This window comes from Mesoplodon mirus, assembly GCF_964341445.2.
Source record: "Mesoplodon mirus genome assembly, chromosome: 2".
NCBI lineage: Eukaryota > Metazoa > Chordata > Mammalia > Artiodactyla > Ziphiidae > Mesoplodon > Mesoplodon mirus.
Window position 1 is genome coordinate 3,811,388 of NC_138977.1, and position 19,332 is coordinate 3,830,719.

Here is a 19,332-nt window from a genome sequence, read left to right on the forward strand (position 1 = left end):
GAGCAGGACCCGTGCAGAGGCAGGGTGACATTACGCGTCTCCAGAGAGGGGAGAAGAAAGGTGGAGACGATCTTCACTTGTCAAAGCCCCACGCCCACCTTTTACTGCCCTCAGCCCTTTGTAACGACTTCATCTCTGGTTAAGAAAGGCTGTGGAAATATTGTTTATGAGTATTGACTGTGATGTGGGAAAATTTTAAACCTGAATTTATCTCTACTATTTATGAGACAGAGAAAGTTCACCCCTGCAAACTGCCTCCGTTGATTGCAGGCAACTAAAATGTTAGACGTAAATTGGGAGCTGAGATAGTCCACAAAGGAAATGTATGTAGGGTATTAAATAAGCCTCAAGGCGAGGGACACTGAATATGAGAAATGTGGACCGGAGCCGCTCCAGTAGCCCTGAGACTTCTGGGTGTCCCTTCCCGGGTCAAAGGCGAGGACACGGGGTGTATGTGCTCCCACGGGGGGCTCCTCAGAAACACCCAGCCCTGCACTTCTCTCCTCCGCCCTGAGCCCCTGTCCTGCCGCTCACAAGAGGCTCTTCTCTGCGTCAGCCACGTAGGGAGCTGAGAGCCAGCGGAGAGGCCGTTCACCTTCCTCCTCTGGCCTGCTTCCTCCTAAACCTCCTCATTCTAAGTGATAAAAACACAAACGATGGAAGATGAAGAGCAGGGAGCGAAATAAATTAGGAAGGAAATATTCTCCCTAGTCGCTAAATAAATTAGGAAGGAAATATTCTCCCTAGTCGCTAAATAGCCCTGGGAGAAATGGTCTGCAATGGGTCAAAGTTAAGGAATCTTATTAGGGATGGAAAATTCAAATCTAGTAATTCCACTTAGTATTTCATATACTCAGTATCGACTGCTTTTTCCCCCAATAAGCATGTATTAACAACTTCATGATTTTTCAATCTCATACTTTAATGATGGGCATAACTGAGAGAACAATGTTAGTTAACACATGTAGGTGCTGTTATTTTTCTCTGGGAACCACTGTCTGGGAAGGTACCAACACTCTGCCCGGCACTTTAACAAACATCATTCCATACTTGTGCTGTTTATTCAACCCCCAGGTCTAAGGGACTGCGCTCAGCACTGGAGATTCCCCAGGAGACAAAACGGGTGTGAGCCTTACCCTCAGGAAGCAGGCAGAGCACCGTGGAGACATTACACAAGGTCCTGCACATTGAATGATTTAATTCCACTCGTGGTAAGTGCCACGAAGGAGAAGTACTCAGAGACCAGTCAGAGCCTCCTAACAGCCCTCTGAGGTGGATCTCATCCTCGATTGTAGATAAAGAGTTATCATTAATATTTGTAACATTATGGTATGCTAATTATAATAACATAAAATGTCCTGGACAAATAATAACCATTATCACTATTATAATAATGACTTGGGAAATAATTTTATATCAGCCGGTCAATGAGTAAAAGGATGGGAATAAATGAGGAAGAAAGTCTAAATGCGCGAGAGAGTATGTGGATAATTACTGTCAAAGAATTTCCAGGGCACCATTCTATTCCCCCACAAAGGAAAATTCCTCCATGCAGGGGCTTAGAGACCTTCAGACACCCACCCCTCCTCCAGAACAGCAAGGTAGTAACAGAAGGACAAGGTAGAAACAAATACAACGTTTGTATTTTCCAGAGATGTGTCCCATATTTTACAAGACAAATTTAATTTCAAAGACTTGGTTCCTTGGTTTCCATAAACCAGTGAAATAACCTGGAACCCTCAATATGTTGAAACCACAACCAAGATTACCTCCTGAACCCAGAAGTAACACAAAAATCCTAGTCAGACCAAGTACCCTGTTTGTGTTGTAAAATATTGCTACTGTGCTCAAAAGGCACTAAATGGTAAGAGGTGAACATCTTCCACCAAGACCTGCTGCTCTAAACGAGAACTCCCATCAGCACCACAGCCAGGCTTCAAAGTTGCCATGATCAGGTGTTCTTGGTTTCTATAAGACGTGAGCCCATGGAAGTGGAACGTCCAGATATACAAAGGTGGGCGCTCCATCAGAAGGCACGTGATACGTTGCTCCTTGCTTCTCTCCCTGCCAGGGCTGTCAATGCCAATAACTTGACAAGGATCCTCTGAACTAAGTACTGTATATGTGTCTTTACTTAGTGAAAAAAAAAAAACTCCTTAAAATTAGAATGCTAGGTCCACGATGTCTCCTGATAGCTCACAGTAGAAAAGATATCAGTTGATGTATTCTATAAAATGAGAGTGTCATAAGGAATTCAGAGTGATGCTAATGAGACAGCCAACCTTTGATGGGACCTTCACTTGGCTTCACTTTAATGTTTGCTGTCACAAAGCTGTTATAATAAAAAACTATGTTCTGTTAAGTAGATGGCAGCTCCAGGGCACTTGTGCCACCAGTGCCCCTCTCCACGTCCACAGGAAGCCTCACACTCTCTATGACAGACCTCTTAAGCTCAGAGGACAGCTTCACAGAGAGTTCCAAGTAGCCACTACCTATGAACTCAAGTAGACACAAGAGCCAGTCCAGCCAATGCGTGTTTAGACTCCCTTACTTGACATTCACAATGTCCTGTTCTATGACATCAAATGGATCCCATCAGACTTAAGCTGTTGCCGTCATTAAGACCTGTAATTGATACTGGTAAGGAATATGGATGGAATGAGAAGGAAAGTAAGGCTAAAGTCGCCATCAAGTCAATTACACTGTGTTCACCTTCCTCAGTTTCCATCAGTTGTACTAGAAACAGGTAAAAGATTACATCAGCCAATCACTGACCTTATGGAGAGCTGGAGCCAAGACTGGTACCAAGAATCCATTGTAAATATAGTTGACAAGCTGATTACGAATCAAGGGGTGAGCCACCTAAGAGAGAAACGGGAGTCATGAAAAAGATAAGGAGTGCAATCTTTAGGTCTTCTTAAAATCAAACATTTCTCTGTACATCCTGAATTCAACAAGGAAATCCAAATTTTGGCCATTTATTCCATGGTTAAAGAAAAACTCAGACTTCAAACCAACATGTAATTTTTCCAGATGGTTTATTCCATTATAAACAGCCTGGACTTTCAAATTTTAAAACGGGTAATTTTAAGTTTCTATCTGAAAAAACAATAATAAAGAGACTGATTATGTATTAGGGACTCAAAAATTAAATCGACAAACTGGGAAGTATAATTTTTGTTCCATAACCTCATCTATGTCCTATCTCAACCTATGACTAATTAAAAAAATAATAAGAACTGTCAAAATAGACAATTAAAAGCATTCATTTTGGTAGCAGAAAAAAAATTCTCATTTTGAAATGCATTTTCTGATAATCATTTATATTGGGGAAGAAAGCATTTAGAAAATTTTTTCATAAAAAAGATACTGTTAAAAAGCAGAAAACATTATCAGAGGTACACCACTTCCTATATTTAATTTTCAAAATATATTTAGCATGGATAAGCCTTACTAATATCTTTTATAATTACAACCATCCCTGGGTGTCTGTAGGGAACTGGTTCCTGGATGCCCACCCCCACCAGGATACCGAAGTCGGCAGATGTTTAAGTCCCTTATATGAAGTGGCACAGTATTCGCATATAATCTACACACGTCTTCCCATATACTGTAAATCATCTCTAAATTACTGTATAATACCTAATACAATATACATAGTTGTAAATACAATGTAAACGCTGTGTAAATAGTTGCTGGTACACAGCAAATTCAAGTTTTGCCCTTTGGAACTTTCTGGATTTTTTTTGAAATATTTTCAGAGTCTCTGTTGGTTAAATCCACAGCTGTGGAACCTGCAGATACAGGGGTCAACTGTAATCTGTTCACTTATACCCCCAAACAAAAAATCTTCAAAGTATATGGCTTCAATCTCAAAATATAATACAAAATATATCATTTCTCTGTTCTTAACCATGCCCGTTAGCTTTCTCCTTCTCTAAAAAAATAAAAATAGCATCAAACAATAAAGTAAAAAGCAATTTCTAGGGAAGTGAGGCTAGATCTTTAAATTACTGACAATCTCTCTCTGTGTGTACATTTGGGGAGAAACTAATAGTTCCATCTTTTTTATTTCCACATTCTTCTGCAAGAAAATGTTGACAGACTGTAATATTAAAGGAAAAAATAACTTAAGATGTAATCCATTTATCTTATACATAAATAAAATTTCCTTTGCCTTAGCAATAAAAAGGAGATGGGAACTAAAGTAATTTACTTGCATTTTCTTCCAGAAGGTATTTCTTTATTTGGTAGATAAACAGATTATAACTAACATTTTTCACCTTACAATCACCATAAAGAAAATTTGATATCTTAATAAATCTACGATTAAGGTAATATTTGTGCTATATAGAAATAAGACATTTTTTGATGAAAGCCTACTACACCCTTGAGTATATATAAAATCTGTTTTTTTTACTGAAAACAGTAACAAGAAATCTGAAGGTAAAAATCTAATCAAAAAGCCAATATACCAGAGTTCAGTGGTTATTTGTTCCCCGAAGCAGGCCAATTTCAAACTAAATTTAATTTGTGTTGCTAAGAAGATGCTTAACTTCTTCTAAATTCAATTGGAATAACAATATTCTTTATGCAGTAAGCACCATTAAGCAAAATAAAGTGTTTTCCTTTGTAGACTCCCAAGAAGACCTTTAAGTAAAAAGTGGTATAATTTGGAGTACTTAGAAGCCTAAAATTATCTATTTACTGAGTCAGGCATTGAACTTATTTTTGATGGTTAAGTGGATCATCAAAACAGAATTAACACTTTTTATAACGAAGGTAAAGAAAATCTACTCTTTTTTTCTCAATTGAAACGTCCCAGAAACCTCTAAACTAACACTCTTACTCATTCGAGAACATTCAGTAGGCTTAAAGTAAAGCATCAGTATTCCATAAACGTTGATTGAAATAAGAAAAGGAATGTTTATCAACTGATCCTTCCCAAAGCTTGTATCCCGAATGGACCACGACAGAGGGTTCCTTGCCCTCTCCCACCTGAATGACGGCGTTGCAGAACTCAAGGGAGTTCATGAACTGGACCAGAGGAGGGAGCAGGACCCAGTCGTCCGTCAGAAGGCAGTGCCATTCCTCGTCCTTCTCTTCCAGCTTGGCAGGCAGGGAAGAGTACAGACCACTGAGCCCGGTCGCAAGCACCTGTGTTCAGAAATAGAAACGTAATCAACACTTTCCCCAGGTTCTTAACCTGCAACAAACAGCTCCCAGGTGACGCCACTGCCACGGGTCCAGACTGTACTTTAGGTAGCGAGGTATTCCGGCATCAGAGGCTGTCAGCTAGGAAGGATTCCACAGCTAGAGGCAGGAGGGAAGGACACGTCCAGCAGAGGGAACAGGAGCCCCAGAGGTCTTCGGCTAATACCTACGCGAGGCTACAGGTTGTTGATCTCTTATGTGCCAGGCCTACGCTGGGCAGTGGTAGAGGGAGTGAGGGAGACACATGCAAGATGAAGAAAAAGCATGGTTCCGGCTCCCAAGGTATGCAGGAGAGGAGTGAACTCGTAAACAATGTGTTCTATTACACGACGCTGAGTGCGCACACAGAGACGACCCACACCCCCACCCCCCGTTCCATGGGGACACACCCTGGACTGAGGCGGCCCAGGACAGAAGATCTCACACGAGCAGCATGAGTAGCTTTATGAGAAAGATTCCTGCAGGCATGTTAAAGCTCATGACTGACACGTGCGTGTTTCCAGTTTAGAGAGGGCTTTCATCTCATCTCCACAAATGATAGCAAGAAGAAAGAACTGGGGGTCACGGGTCAGTTAGATGGGACGACGATACTTCAAACAGAGCTAAAGCGGGTCTAAACGGAAGCATCAGCAGTGGGAAAAAGAGGAGTAAAGAAAGGGGAGGATCACACGTAAGGTGGACGTGAGGGTGATCTAACTATCATACCTACCTATCCAGTATTAACGCAAAGCTCACAAGGTTTACTTTCTTCCCCTGCTCGGTTTCTAAATGACACTGACGGCGTTTGGGCTCAGTTAGTGACGGTGAGTGAGAACTCCAAACTGTCACTTTATCCAGCTTGGTCATTAAGAAAATGTTGATGCATTAAATTGAGACAGAAATATAGAAAAGGAACACACACGTTGACTGCCTATTAGTTTTATCTTGTGGAGAACAGGACCAAGGAAAACAATGAATTTCACAGTAGGGGGAAGTGATGCTAGCCAAACAGCACCTTAGGGCTCCTGATCTGGTAGATGTGCAAAGGATGGACAGGAAGTGCCCAGAAAGAAACACAGAAGTGATTTATAAAAGGTGCTGCTCTAGGGTAAACCCTGAGGTTATAAGGAACTCAAATGGGATAGAAACATTCAAGAAAACACTCCATTATGAGTTAGGCCCAGAAAAGAAACAGCAAAGTATTCACTGATCTCACAGTCTAATAAGAGATGAACAGGCAATTATAACAGTGTAATAAATGCTCAAACTACATAATAGAAAATATGTCACCGTGGGTATACAAACCCAGACTTGGAGTGTTGGGAGCAGGAAATGTTCTCAGAAGAAGTGATGTCGGGCTCCCCTGGTGGCACAGTGGTTAAGAATCCGCCTGCCAATGCAGGGGACACGGGTTCGAGCCCTGGTCCGGGAAGATTCCACATGCTGCAGAGCAACTAAGCCCGCACGCCACAACTACTGAAGCCCGTGCACCTAGAGCCCATGCTCTGCAACAAGAGAAGCCACCGCAATGAGAAGCCCACGCACCACCACGAAGAGCAGTCCCCGCTCGCCGCAACTAGAGAAAGCCCACGCCCAGCAACAAAGACCCAATGCAGCCAAAAATAAATAAATTAAATAAATTAATTTTTTTAAAAAAGAAGTGATGTCCAAGCTGCTGAAGAATGAATAAGAGTTAGCCAGAAAAAGAATGTTGGAAAGAAGAATATTCCAAGCAGAGGAGGTACAAAAGCTCAAAGGAGCAAGAAAAGATGGCACCTTTTGGAACTAAGAGAAGTGCAGTATTACTGGAGCATATAGTTAGAGATGGGAGGAGCCTGGCAAGGTTCGCTGGAGCCAGATCCTGCAGGGTTCTGTAGGACAGAACACAGAGCTGGAGCCCAGTGGAGAGTCCAGCAGACAGTGTGTGGGTCTGACACCTACGAGAGGGATCTGGACTAGAGATAGAGCCCTGGAGCTGTCCACATGGCGACGAGACCCCAAGCTACACAGACCAGAGAGAGAAGGGAAGGGAGGTTTAGACCGTGAGCTATAACAAAATAATCCATAGTGCCTGGAGTCAGACACAGAAAGTCAGAAGGAGGGATAGGGACCTCCCTGGCAGTCCAGTGGTTAGGACTTCTCCTTCCAGTGCAGGGGGTGCGGGTTCGATCCCTGGTCGGGGAGCTAGGATCCCACACGCCTCGGGGTCAAGAAAACCAAAACATAAAACAGAAGCAATATTGTAACAAACTCAATAAAGACTTTAAAAATGGTCCACATCAAAAAAACTCCTTAGGGACTTCCCTGGTGGCACAGTGGTTAAGAATCCGCCAGCCAGTGTGGGGGACACGGGTTTGAGCCCTGGTCTGGGAAGATCCCACATGCTGCCGAGCAACTAAACCCATGCACCACAACTACTGAGCCTGCACTCTAGAGCCCGTGAGCCACAACTACTGAGCCCGAGTGCCACAGCTACTGAAGCCCGCGCGCCTAGAGCCCGAGCTCCACAACAAGAGAAGCCACCGCAATGAGAAGCCCGCGCACCACAATGAAGAGTAGCCCCTGCTCTCTGCAACTAGAGAAAGCCCGCACCCAGCGACGAAGACCCAACACAGCCAAAAATAAAATATAAGTAAATTTATTTTAAAAAAAGGAGGTGTGGATCCCGGCATGCCGAACTTGGAAAAATTACCTACAGACTGTTGCCTCTCCTCCCCCTGTCTTGATCCTAGGGCACCCTCTCGAGCTCCCTGTGTAGCAACTGTCCTCCGTGCATTTATTAATTTATCAGCCCTCTTGTCCATCTCACCTGGCCTGACGTGTTCATTCTCGTCCACACGGCAGATGTGGGTGACTTGCCCAGTCAGATGCTAACAGTACTTTCCCTGAGTAACACATCCGTCAACAACAGAGGATGGGCCTGAGGATTGGTCACCTGGAGGTCTCAGTGCAGAGAAACCAGATGCCGCCAGGGGGGGAAATGGGGGAGGGGCGGGATGGGGGGGGATGGGGGCTATGAGCCCACAGTGGAGTGTGAGGGCAGCGAGAGAAAGCCACGAACCATCTCAACAGTGGAGAAACAGAAAGGTTACATACATTTCTCTGTTCTATTTCCTAGTGACCTTGATTTACTTGTTCATTCACTCACTCATCTAAAAAAAAAAAAAATCAGTGAGCACCTTCAGGCCAGGTACTATGTTAAGTACGGGACATACGATAGTAGACAAGATAGTGCACGTATCTCTTCCAAAATCAGGGCATCTGTGGTCCCAGAGGAGAATGTCCCCGATGTAAAAGCATTTAACTCCTTGTCAGCAAACCCAAACAAATCACTTTAATTCCAGTTTTGAATGTGACCCCAAGTGAGCTGTTTGTTATAAATTCGAAACCGCTGGCAAGAGAGAACAGAGACCAAAAGTTCTCCTTGAAGGGAAATCTAATCTTGATGCCACATTTTTAAAATCAATTACATTTGCTAACTCATGCTAAATTAACCAGAGAACAAAGGCTTTAATTCTGCATACTCCTGATTCCTTAACCACTTTGAGGCTTTGAAAATGAATTCATAAAGACAGCTTAATTTGTCTGACTAAGAAGCTGGGAATAACTATTCAGTATATCAGTATAATTACAGCAACATTAATTTTCAAATTACATACATCAGTGGCAGTAATTAAAAATAACACATACCTAATATTCACTTTTTTTTAAAAGAGGGTTCTGAAAAGGGCATGGCTGAGATGCGAACACGGCCTGCCTGTGCGGGAGGACAGTGCGGTGTGCCCGCTGGATGCGCACTCCTGCCATGTGCTCGCCCCTGGAAGCAGAGCCAGAGAATGTTTCTGCAGTGGTCTCCAGCGTGACGGAGAAACACAGAAGAAAACAGTCTGCACAATAAAGAGGACTACACGGGCTTAAGAGCAAGATTCCACATCTTTACTGCTAAATATTTATTCTTTCCAAGACTTTGCTCAGAGTGCAGATTCCTTCATCCAATCCACAGATACTTCTAGAAGACCAACGACAGGCCAGGCACCGCGTCAGGCCGGTGCCGGGGAAAGAGCATTGAGCGAGTCAGACTGGGTGAGATGGCGAAGGCCACCAGTCAACCGATAAATGCAAGAAAGACCATTACTTCAGGAAGAGATACGGGTGGTGCTGTGGGACGAGGGAGAGGGGAGAGGAGGGGCGACAACAGGTTTGCAGGTAATTCTTCCGGGAGTTTGACAGCACAATCTATTTACCTTCAAGTTTAATGTTTAACTTAAAAATGTAAGCATATATAGGGCTTCCCTGGTGGCGCAGTGGTTGAGAGTCCGCCTGCCAATGCAGGGGACGCGAGTTCGTGCCCCGGTCTGGGAAGATCCCACATGCCGTGGAGCGGCTGGGCCCGTGAGCCATGGCCCCTGAGCCTGCGCGTCCGGAGCCCGTGCTCCGCAACGGGAGAGGCCACAACAGTGACAGCCCCGCTTAAAAAAAAAAAAAAAAAAAAAAGTAAGCATATATAGACCTTCAACAGCGAATTTTTTTAAATGCTCATCCACTCTTTTAGCCTTTTACTGATCCTGACCACAAAAAAAGTAACTGTAAAACATTATATTTATTCCCAACAGATTAAGTATTAATTTTTTTTTTTTTTTGGCCACGCCGTGAGGCATGTGGGCTCTTAGTTCCCCAACCAGGGATCGAACTCGTGTCCCCCTGCATTGGGAGTGTGGAATCTTAACCACTGGACCGCCAGGGAAGTCCCATAACCCAATATTTTTAATTTATCTTTTCTCAAGAGTCTTAAAAAAACAAATCACCATATAAAACCACAAGGATGACAGACGATTTAAAAACGCAAACCACTTCCCTGACGGCAGTATAGCATGGTAATTGTCGAGACCATGGATTTCAGTATCAGACTAACGTGGTTTTGAACCTGTCTCTGCCATTCACAGGCAGAAAGTCCCTGAAAGTTCAGTTTCTTCACTAAGCTGCTGCAAGGATTGAAGGAAATCGTGCACGTAAAGAGGTAGGCATGATGGTTTACACACAGCAATGCTTCCGAGGGAGGGAAGAGAGATGATGCGCACAGAGCAGTGAGCAATCTGGAAAGGTCCGCCTTTAACTTTCAACATCTAATTGCACCCAGTTAATTTCAGCAAAAACAGAAAGATCGTAAGCAGATGGCTTTAGTCTGAAGCTAGCAGCAAAACACCTGGTGGGGACCATATGTGACAACTTGCCGAAATAAAAAGCCTCATAAATTTTAGATATGGGATAAATAACTTTCTACCTGAGGCTGTGTACCGAAAGGTTGCTTATTTCAATTTGCATTTCCTAATGTATGTATAGGCTGTTTTCGCCTTTTGCCAATATACAAGAAGTGACAGGGCTTAATCATCAATACTCGGTTTAAAAAAATCAAAAGAAGCTACGGTCATATACTCCTCAACCACTCATTGGCACTAAATCGTTCCCTAGGGTATCCTCATTCTCTTTCTTTTCTTGGGAAAACACAGCTTGAGACAAGAGGCAGCAAAACCAGCAAGCTCTTCCTATCAACCACAGAACAAAAGTTTCCAAAAGTGGTCCAGTTTCCTGAAAGAGTCATTACTCTTCCCAAAGCCTGATGCTAACACACTTTGACAATCATACTAATTAGAGAAAGCTTTTTGTCAGTTGTGGTCCTTAGCTGGATGGTTAATAGAGTATGCTTTTATCTTCAACATAAAGAGGTCTTTTTTTTTTTTAATTATGTTGTCAGTTGTAATTATAGAAAACCGGGTACAAATGAGATTATGAGATCTATCCTGAGGGGCAACTTAGCACAAGGAAGCTCTGTGTTCCATTCTGGCAAATAAGGTCAGCTGGAGATGTTTTTCCTCTAATTTTAATGAACTGTACAGGGTTTTAAAACACTTTTTTATGAAAGCAACAACTACTCAGTGAAATCTGCCTATAACTTAGTAAGTGGAAATCTAAACGTTAAAAGCATGCTCCATTCTAGTCCTAATATGTTTAAATGTGTAAAATATGCAATATTACAAAAACGTAAAACATAATAGAATAGAAAACCATCCACAAGGTTTAAGATTTTAATATTTTGCCATAATTTCTTCAGAGTGCTCTTTGTTTTTTAAAAAATAAAACATTACAAATAGAGCTAAACCCTACTCCAATCCCATGACCATCCCTCCTCCTTCCTTTGCCCCCAAAAGTAACCACAGTCCTGAACTTAGTACCTATTATGGCTGTGCTTGTTTTTGTACTTCTACTGTATTCATAGGTATCCAAAGACCAGTATACACTAAGATTTCGTCTTAAAACTTCATGTAAATTTTATGTAAATATTAACATACTATATGTAACCTTTTGCTACTTACTCTTTTATGTTTCTAGATTTCACGCTTTTTGTTTTTAGGTTTCTTGGTGTTCACACATGTAGATGCAGTTACATGCTAATAAATGTGAAATGTGATTCATTCATTTTTTTATTGAAGTACAGTTGACTTACAATATTATATTAGTTTCAACATAACATAATTTGATATTTTTATAGATTACACTCCATTCAAAATTATTATAAAATATTGACTATATTCCCTGTGCTGTACATTACATCCTTGTAACTTATTTACGTTATACCTAGTAGTTTGTACCCTTCACCTATTTCGCCCTGACCCCAACCCCTCTCCCCACTGATAACTACGAGTTTGTTCTCTGTACCTGTGAGTCTTTTCCTGTTTTGTCATATTTCTTCATTTGTTTTATTTTTTAGATTCCACATATAAGTGAAGACATATTTGTCTTTCTCTTATTTATTTCCTAAGCATAATACCCTCCAGGTCCATCCATGCTGTTTCAAATGGCAAAATTTCATTCCATTTTTATACAAAGAAAACAAAACACTAATTCGAAAAGATACATGCACCCCAATGCTACTGAATATCTTTGTGCATGTACCCTTGTAAACATGTGCCAGATTTCCCTAGGGCAGATATCTAGAAGTGAAGATGCAGGATCACATGGTATGCAAATATTCAATTTCATTAAATATTGCCATATGGCTTTCCTGCGTTATTGTACCAATTTATATTCTCAAGAGTTCCTGTTTTTCCACCCCCTTGACAGTGCTTGGTGTTATCAGATGTCTAATGGTTAGCCACTCTGATGCCATTACCTGGTGTCTCATTGTGGGTTCATTTGTATTTCCCTGACGCTAGAGAAGATGAGCATATTTTCATATATTTATCAGGTTTGGGGTCTTTTGGGAAACGACTGTTCGTATCCTTCACCCATGTTTCCTCATTTTCTTATTTATTTGTAGTATTACAAATATTTTTGTATATTTTGGGTACCAACCACTTGTAGTTATGTGTGTTGCAAATATCTTCTCCCAATCTGTGTTTTTGCTTTTAATTAATTAATTAATTAATTAATTAATTAATTAATTTGGCTGCTCTGGGTCTTAGTTGAGGCACACGGGATCTTTGTTGCCACGTGCAGGATCTTTAATTGCAGGATGCGGGATCTGGTTCCCAGACCAGGGATCGAACCCGGGTGTGGTTAAGAATCCACGCTTCCAATGCAGGGAGCAGGGGTTCCATCCCTGGTCAGGGAACTAAGATCCCACATGCCGTGCCATGCAGCCAAAATGAAAAAAAAGAGTCACTTGGGGCCTAATTGGGAAACTGGATATTAGATCATATTATGGAATTATTGTATAATTTTCTTAGTGTAATAATGGTATTGTGATTATGCAGGAGCATGTCCTTATTTGTAGGAGATACATATTAAAATACTGATGTCTATAATTTAATTTCAAATATCACAGCAAAACAAATAAAGGGCATAGGTGATAAATATACAGAAATATGACAAGTATTAACAATTTTGAATTTAAACGGTGTGTACATTTTAGTATTCTTCCAAGTTTTCTGTATTTTGCTTTTCTCCATAATAAAAAGTTGTAAAACATAAATTGCATTAACTTTATGGACTGACTTGCAGAAAAGTGTCCTCTACACAATATGTACAAACTGCAGGGCTTTCCATCTACTTCTATTTTATTTTATGCCCTTCGATAAAGTTGTAAAATTTTCCTTGTAAAGGCCTTTTACATATTTGTTAGATTTATTCAAGATAAATTATGATACTTTTGTGAATGGTACCTTTTTATTTTTTAAAAAATAAATTTATTTATTTATTTACATTTTTTATTTTTGGCTGCATTGGGTCTTCGTCGCTGCGCTCGGGCTTTCTCTAGTTGCGGCAAGCGGGGGCTATTCTTTGTTGTGGTGCGCGGGCTTCTCATTGCAGTGGCTTCTCTTGTTGAGGAGCCCAGGCCCTAGGTGCACAGGCTTCAGTAGTTGTGGCACTCAGGCTCAGTAGTTGTGGCTCGCGGGCTCTAGAGCGCAGGCTCAGTCGTTGTGGCACAAGGCTTAGCTGCTCCGCGGCATATGGGATCTTCCCAGATCAGGACTCAAACCCGTGTCCCCTGCATTGGCAGGCAGATTCTTAACCACTGCGCCACCAGGGAAGTCCAATGGTACCTTTTTAACACTGACCTGTAGATACTGAACAGGTGAACCACGCAAATGTTTTGATGATTTGTTTTAATGTCTGCACTCCTTCTTTAATAGCAGAACGACCCCAAACAATTCACGTAAGCCCAAACTCAAACCTGTGCAGAGCCCCTACTCGAAAAAGCCCCACTGTTTAATGAGCGGCTGCCTCCACATCACTGCTCAGATCCAGCTCCTCTCTTACGTTCTCATTCCTGCCACTCTTGCTTCTCGACCCTAATGTGTGTCCCTGCTTCCTCCACAGCTCCCAAACTTACTTAGTCAGATTAAACTCCTACAAGAATTTTGATCATGCTGTGTTCTTGATCAAATCTCTTCAAGAACCCTCCAAACTGAATGAATATGCCAAGTGTGGTAGGCAGAATCATGGTCCCCCCAGACCTGTCTATATCCTGGTTCCTGAGCCTGTGAACACATGAGGTTCCACGGCAAAGGAAAATCAATGTGGCAGATTGGAATTAAGGGTGCTAATCAGCTGATCTTTAAATAGAGATGATCTTAAAAATCTTTAAATCCTGGATGATCCAGGTAAACACAATGTCCTTGTGGAAGTGGGAGAGGCAGGCAGAAGAGCAGAGTCAGAGGGAGACGTGACTACGGAAGGATGGTCAGAGAGACGCAGTACTGCTGACTGTGAAAATGGGGGAGGGGGCTATGAGCTAAGGGGTGTGGGCAGCCTCTAGAAGCTGGAGAAGGCAAGGAAACGGCCTCCACAAGGGTCTCCAGAAAGGAGCACAGCGCTGCCGACACCCTGATGTTAGCCCAGTGAGACCTTCTGGACTTCTAACCTAGGGCAAGACACTACTACTGTAAGATAATACTTTGTGTGGTTTAAAGCCACTAGAGTTTTTGGTAATTTGTTACAGGCGCAGTAGAAAACTAATACAGCAACGTATTCCAAAGATGCTTAGATTCAGGGTGAGACGTTACATTTTTGCCTGAAGATATATTCTTTAAAAAGAGTTTATAGGGCTTCCCTGGTGGCGCAATGGTTGAGAGTCCGCCTGCCGATGCAGGGGACACGGGTTCGTGCCCCGGTCCGGGAAGATCCCACATGCCGCGGAGCGGCTGGGCCCGTGAGCCATGGCCGCTGAGCCTGCGCGTCCAGAGCCTGTGCTCCGCAACGGGAGTGGCCACAGCGGTGAGAGGCCCGCGTACCGCAAAAGAAAAAAAAAAAAAAGAGTTTATAATCTAGTTTATAATTCTGTTGAAGGAGATAAGGAAGGGAGATTTAATATGTTGGCACAGATGAATGGAATCAGTTCTTCACTTCCCATTTGATTCTCAATCTTTGTGCAATTTCTTATTCCGTTGGTCAGAAGCCAGAAGAGAAGAGATACATGGCACCCTGAACTTAACTGAAATTCTATTTTTCAAAATTTTTAATCATTTGTTTCCCCTGAAATAAATATTCACCACACACTAGGGGACTCTGGTTTATCAGTGAAAATAGGACTCAGTAGTATAAAGAAGATTTACTGCTTTTGAACCTCAAAGCAAAGTACAGTGTGTTACTCACTAGGATTGCTATTAGCATCTGGGGCAGGTCAGTTCTCTCTTGTGCATGACCGTTCCACAAGCTACTGGACATTAAGCATCCCTGGCCCCTGCACACTAAATGCCAGCTGACCTCCCTCCCAGGTGACCCCATGTCCCTTGACAACCAAACACACCCCACATACACTTCTAAATGCCCTCACCCCAGTCAAGAACTACCCACGGAGTGTTAATTAACAATGAATCTGATCTACTTATGGCAACTTGCCTGGCCTGTTCTAATAAAACTCACTGATGGTCTTAACACACGATTCCAGCAGAATCAGGAATATTTAAGGCAATACAGTTTATAAAGTAACATAATGAGATGACTGGTACAAAGAACAGATAATGGAAATAAACTGGAAATGTTCACTGATTTAGGAAAATAAAAATAGCTGTGGCCCAACATTTGACAAACCAAGAGAAGATATATATCTATAAATCTGTCATTTAAATAACACCAAAAAATAATCAGAGTCCTAAGGCTTCTTAAGAATCTCAGACAGCTCCCAGTATTTTCTAGGATTATGACTGGGCCTGGCTACTCGGGCATCTCCAAAAGACCTTACCCTTTATTTCTCACCAACCAACTATTAAGAAACTACACAGGGACTTCCCTGGTGGTCCAGTGGGTAAGACTCCTCGCTCCCAATGCAGGGGGCCCGGGTTCCACCCCTGGCCAGGGAACTAGATCCCGCATGCATGCAGCAACTAAGAAGTCCGCATGCCACAACTAAAGATCCCGCGTGCCGCAATGAAGACCTGGTGCAGCCTAAATAAATAAACATTAAAAGAAAAAGAAAAAGAAACCATACAGAGGACTTCTTGCTACTTCAAAGTGTAAATATGTATTCCTTTTTTTTTTTTAAATAAAATCAGTGCTTTGGATCTACGATTTTGGTCATTATCTTGCTGGGAAACAAATTAATTTGTGGGGCCAGCTGTGAGGGGTCTGACCATATGCCATGATTCATTGGCGCAGAATCAACCTGAAAAGCTAAGAATATAAGAAGAGCAGGTTTTACCAACTGCTCAGGATATGCTCTTAGAAAAAACTAAAAACAGCTCGTAACCCAACAGAAACGAACCAAGAAACAGTAAGACGTATCGTTTCCTCTGTTGGCTTATTTCGAGCTGACACTGCTCAGCCGAATGGCATCTCAACTTAAACTCCTCCGCTCCCTCCAAAAGATTTCCTCTAAATAGCTTTCCATAGAAGGTGCCAAGGGCAGTCTGCTGAAAAGAAAGGAATAAAAAAGTATCTGTCATTAGCCCAGGAGAGGAGAAGAGAAGCGGGTGGGAAATGGGCCAACAAGAAGGACTTACTGGACAAAAGTAGGTGTTCTCCACGATGTGATGGGCCACCACGCTGTTCTCAGCAGAGAGAGACATGATGAAGAGCAAAGCATCCCGGGCCTGCTGGCCTACAGTCCCCTCCCGGTGAATGAAGGGAATCAGAAGAGAGAAGATGAGGAAGTTGGCAGCCCCTTGGTCCTCGCTAGTGTGGAAGAAGAGCTCCAGGATGGATGGATCTTTGGCAAGAATGGAACAGAGCTGACTGAGCAGCACAACCAGCTTCCCCTCCACAGTGGGGGTGGCTGTTCCTGAACAGGCGCTCAGCAACATCATCAGGGGCTTCAGGATGGGCTTGTGGTGCAGCAGAGGTTGGTGGGACTGGGTGATCAACATCTCATACATCTTTAGCTGCTCCATTTTAGTCTCATCAGTAAATTCCCGTCTCAGACTCCAAAGGAAGAGTTTTTCCATGATGTTCTCAGAGACCACAAATTCCAGGATTGGCCCCATGGCAGCATCCCTGGCTTGCTCCTCAATCAGCAAAAAGAGCATGTGTTCTACATAGTTCTGTACAGCACTGGCCTCATCTGGAGGGATGAACCCATATTTTGCCTGGGTGTTCTTCAAGGGGTCATGCTTCTCTAAGATTTTCACAACCTGAAACCAAATCAAACATGTGTCATCCATCTGATGTTTATCATAACTACAAAAACATACCACTGCTAATTGTACCAAATCTTCATGGAAAATGTAAGAGCCATGACCCCCAACAAGACACATGTGAGCATTCTGTGTCTCCCTCTCATGAGAACAAAATGAAGGAGTTAAACTACAGGAAGAAGATGTCTGAAGTTGTTCATTTATCATAGTGACAAATGTTGGCAACCTAAATGTCAAAGAAAGTAATATGGTTATGTAAATTAAGCTACATGCATTCCTGGGCCTATTATTATGAAGACTGCTGAGCAAAATGAAAAATAAAAAACCTGTAAGTGATAACGTCAGATGAAAAACTAAGTCACTTGTATATAGTTAGATCCATCATTATTAACTATGTCAAAAACACGCAAGTGAAAAAAGACTGAAAAGAAACATGGAAAAACAGTAATCGCTTTTGTGTTCAAAGTAATGACAAGTTCTTAAATTTTTTTCTAAACTGTCAAGAATATAATTCACTTTGTTATAAAGCAGAAACTAAGACACCATTGTAAAGCAATTATACTACAATAAAGATGTTAAAAAAAAAAGAATATAATAGTGCTTTTAGGGATTTCCCTGGTGGTGCAGTGGTTAAGAATCCGCCTGCCAATGCAGGGGACACGGGTTCGAGGCCTGGTCCGGGAAGACCTCACATGCCGCAGAGCAACAAAGTCCGTGCACCACAACTACTGAGCCTGTGCTCTACAGCCCGCGTGCCACAACTACTGAGCCCATGTGCCACAACTACTGAAGCCCGTGCTCCTCAACGAGAAGCCACTGCAGTGAGAAGCCTGCACACCACAACGAAGAGTAGCCCCCACTAGCCACAACTAGAGAAAGCCCACGCGCAGCAACGAAGACCCAATGCAGCCAAAAATAAATAGATTAAATAAATAAATTTTTAAAATAATAATAATAATAGTGCTTTTAAATTTTAAAATACACTAAATAAGTAAGACTACCAGTGTTCTCCTACAAATAGAGTTGATTTGGAGATTTCAGCAGCGGGACACAGCTCCTCATATGCCCTTGACAGAATAATAGCCCTCTCTCCTCTACCTGGATTGGCACCCTCTTCAACCAAGCATGCAATTAGGAAGGATGAAAGGAAACTGATGAACTGATGAACAAGTGACACGTACCTAGCAGAATCCCCGAACATACGGCATATGTTGAAATTTTAAGCACAAAGAGTTTGAATTGTGCATTTTGTTTAAGCCAGAAAAAAATTTTGAGATAACCGATTACAAAATAAAGCCCTAAAGCACAGGGTTTCTATTTGGGGTAATGAAAAAGTTTTGGAAATAGTGGTGATGGTTGCACGACACTGTGAATGTAGTTAATGCCATTGAATTATACACCTAAAAATGATGAAGATGGCAAACTTTGTTTTATATATATACATATATATATTTTTTACCACCAAAAAAGAAAAAATCTATTAACTGTAAAAAGTAAATAAATCCCATGTGACAGCCCAGGTGTTTCTCTCCCTCACCGCTGCTGGCGGTGAACGCTTCCTAACTCTCTCTGCCCATCAATGCTTAATTTCTACTTTGGGACCTGAAAATTAAAACAATTTTATATCTCAACCTCCATTTAACTTTATGACTTGGAATTTCTATGATAATATCCATTCAATTTACTTCCTTTAAAGTGTACGCACGTTAATTTTTTTAAAAATCAAACATTTTATCAACATTTTTAACTTGTTCCTTTTTGCCTTTCTGAACTGCATGTTCTGTGGAATATGTTTAATTTCTGCCATACCCTCCCAGCCCAGTTCTAGGACGTGCTGTTACACGTTCTGGTATTTAGGTTATAGAATTTTTGCAAGTCACTGTGGAAGCTGGCAAAGGTACAAGGCTATGTCAGCATTCATGAGCAATGAGGGAAACTTATTTCTCAGGGAAAAGTCTAAGTTTTCCCCCTAGCAGAAGGAGAAAAAAGGAACCTTTATAGACTAGGCTAGTATATCCTTATGAATGAGTGGATTTCCACAGAATCTGTACTCTCCACCAACTTCCATTAT

General features: G+C 42.0%; 1 protein-coding gene across 1 annotated transcript in view; it reads right to left on the reverse strand.

The window, feature by feature from the left end:
* The window catches only part of FHIP1A (FHF complex subunit HOOK interacting protein 1A), a 102,667-nt gene that overhangs the window by 74,393 nt on the left and 8,942 nt on the right, over positions 1 to 19,332 (reverse strand). Inside the window, exons 2-4 of the mRNA XM_082629324.1 lie at positions 16,632 to 17,258; positions 4,999 to 5,157; positions 2,776 to 2,862 (exon numbers count right to left, since the gene is read on the reverse strand). Of these exons, the coding sequence (XP_082485450.1) occupies positions 2,776 to 2,862; positions 4,999 to 5,157; positions 16,632 to 17,258 (873 nt within the window). The remainder of the gene's footprint in view (positions 1 to 2,775; positions 2,863 to 4,998; positions 5,158 to 16,631; positions 17,259 to 19,332) is intronic.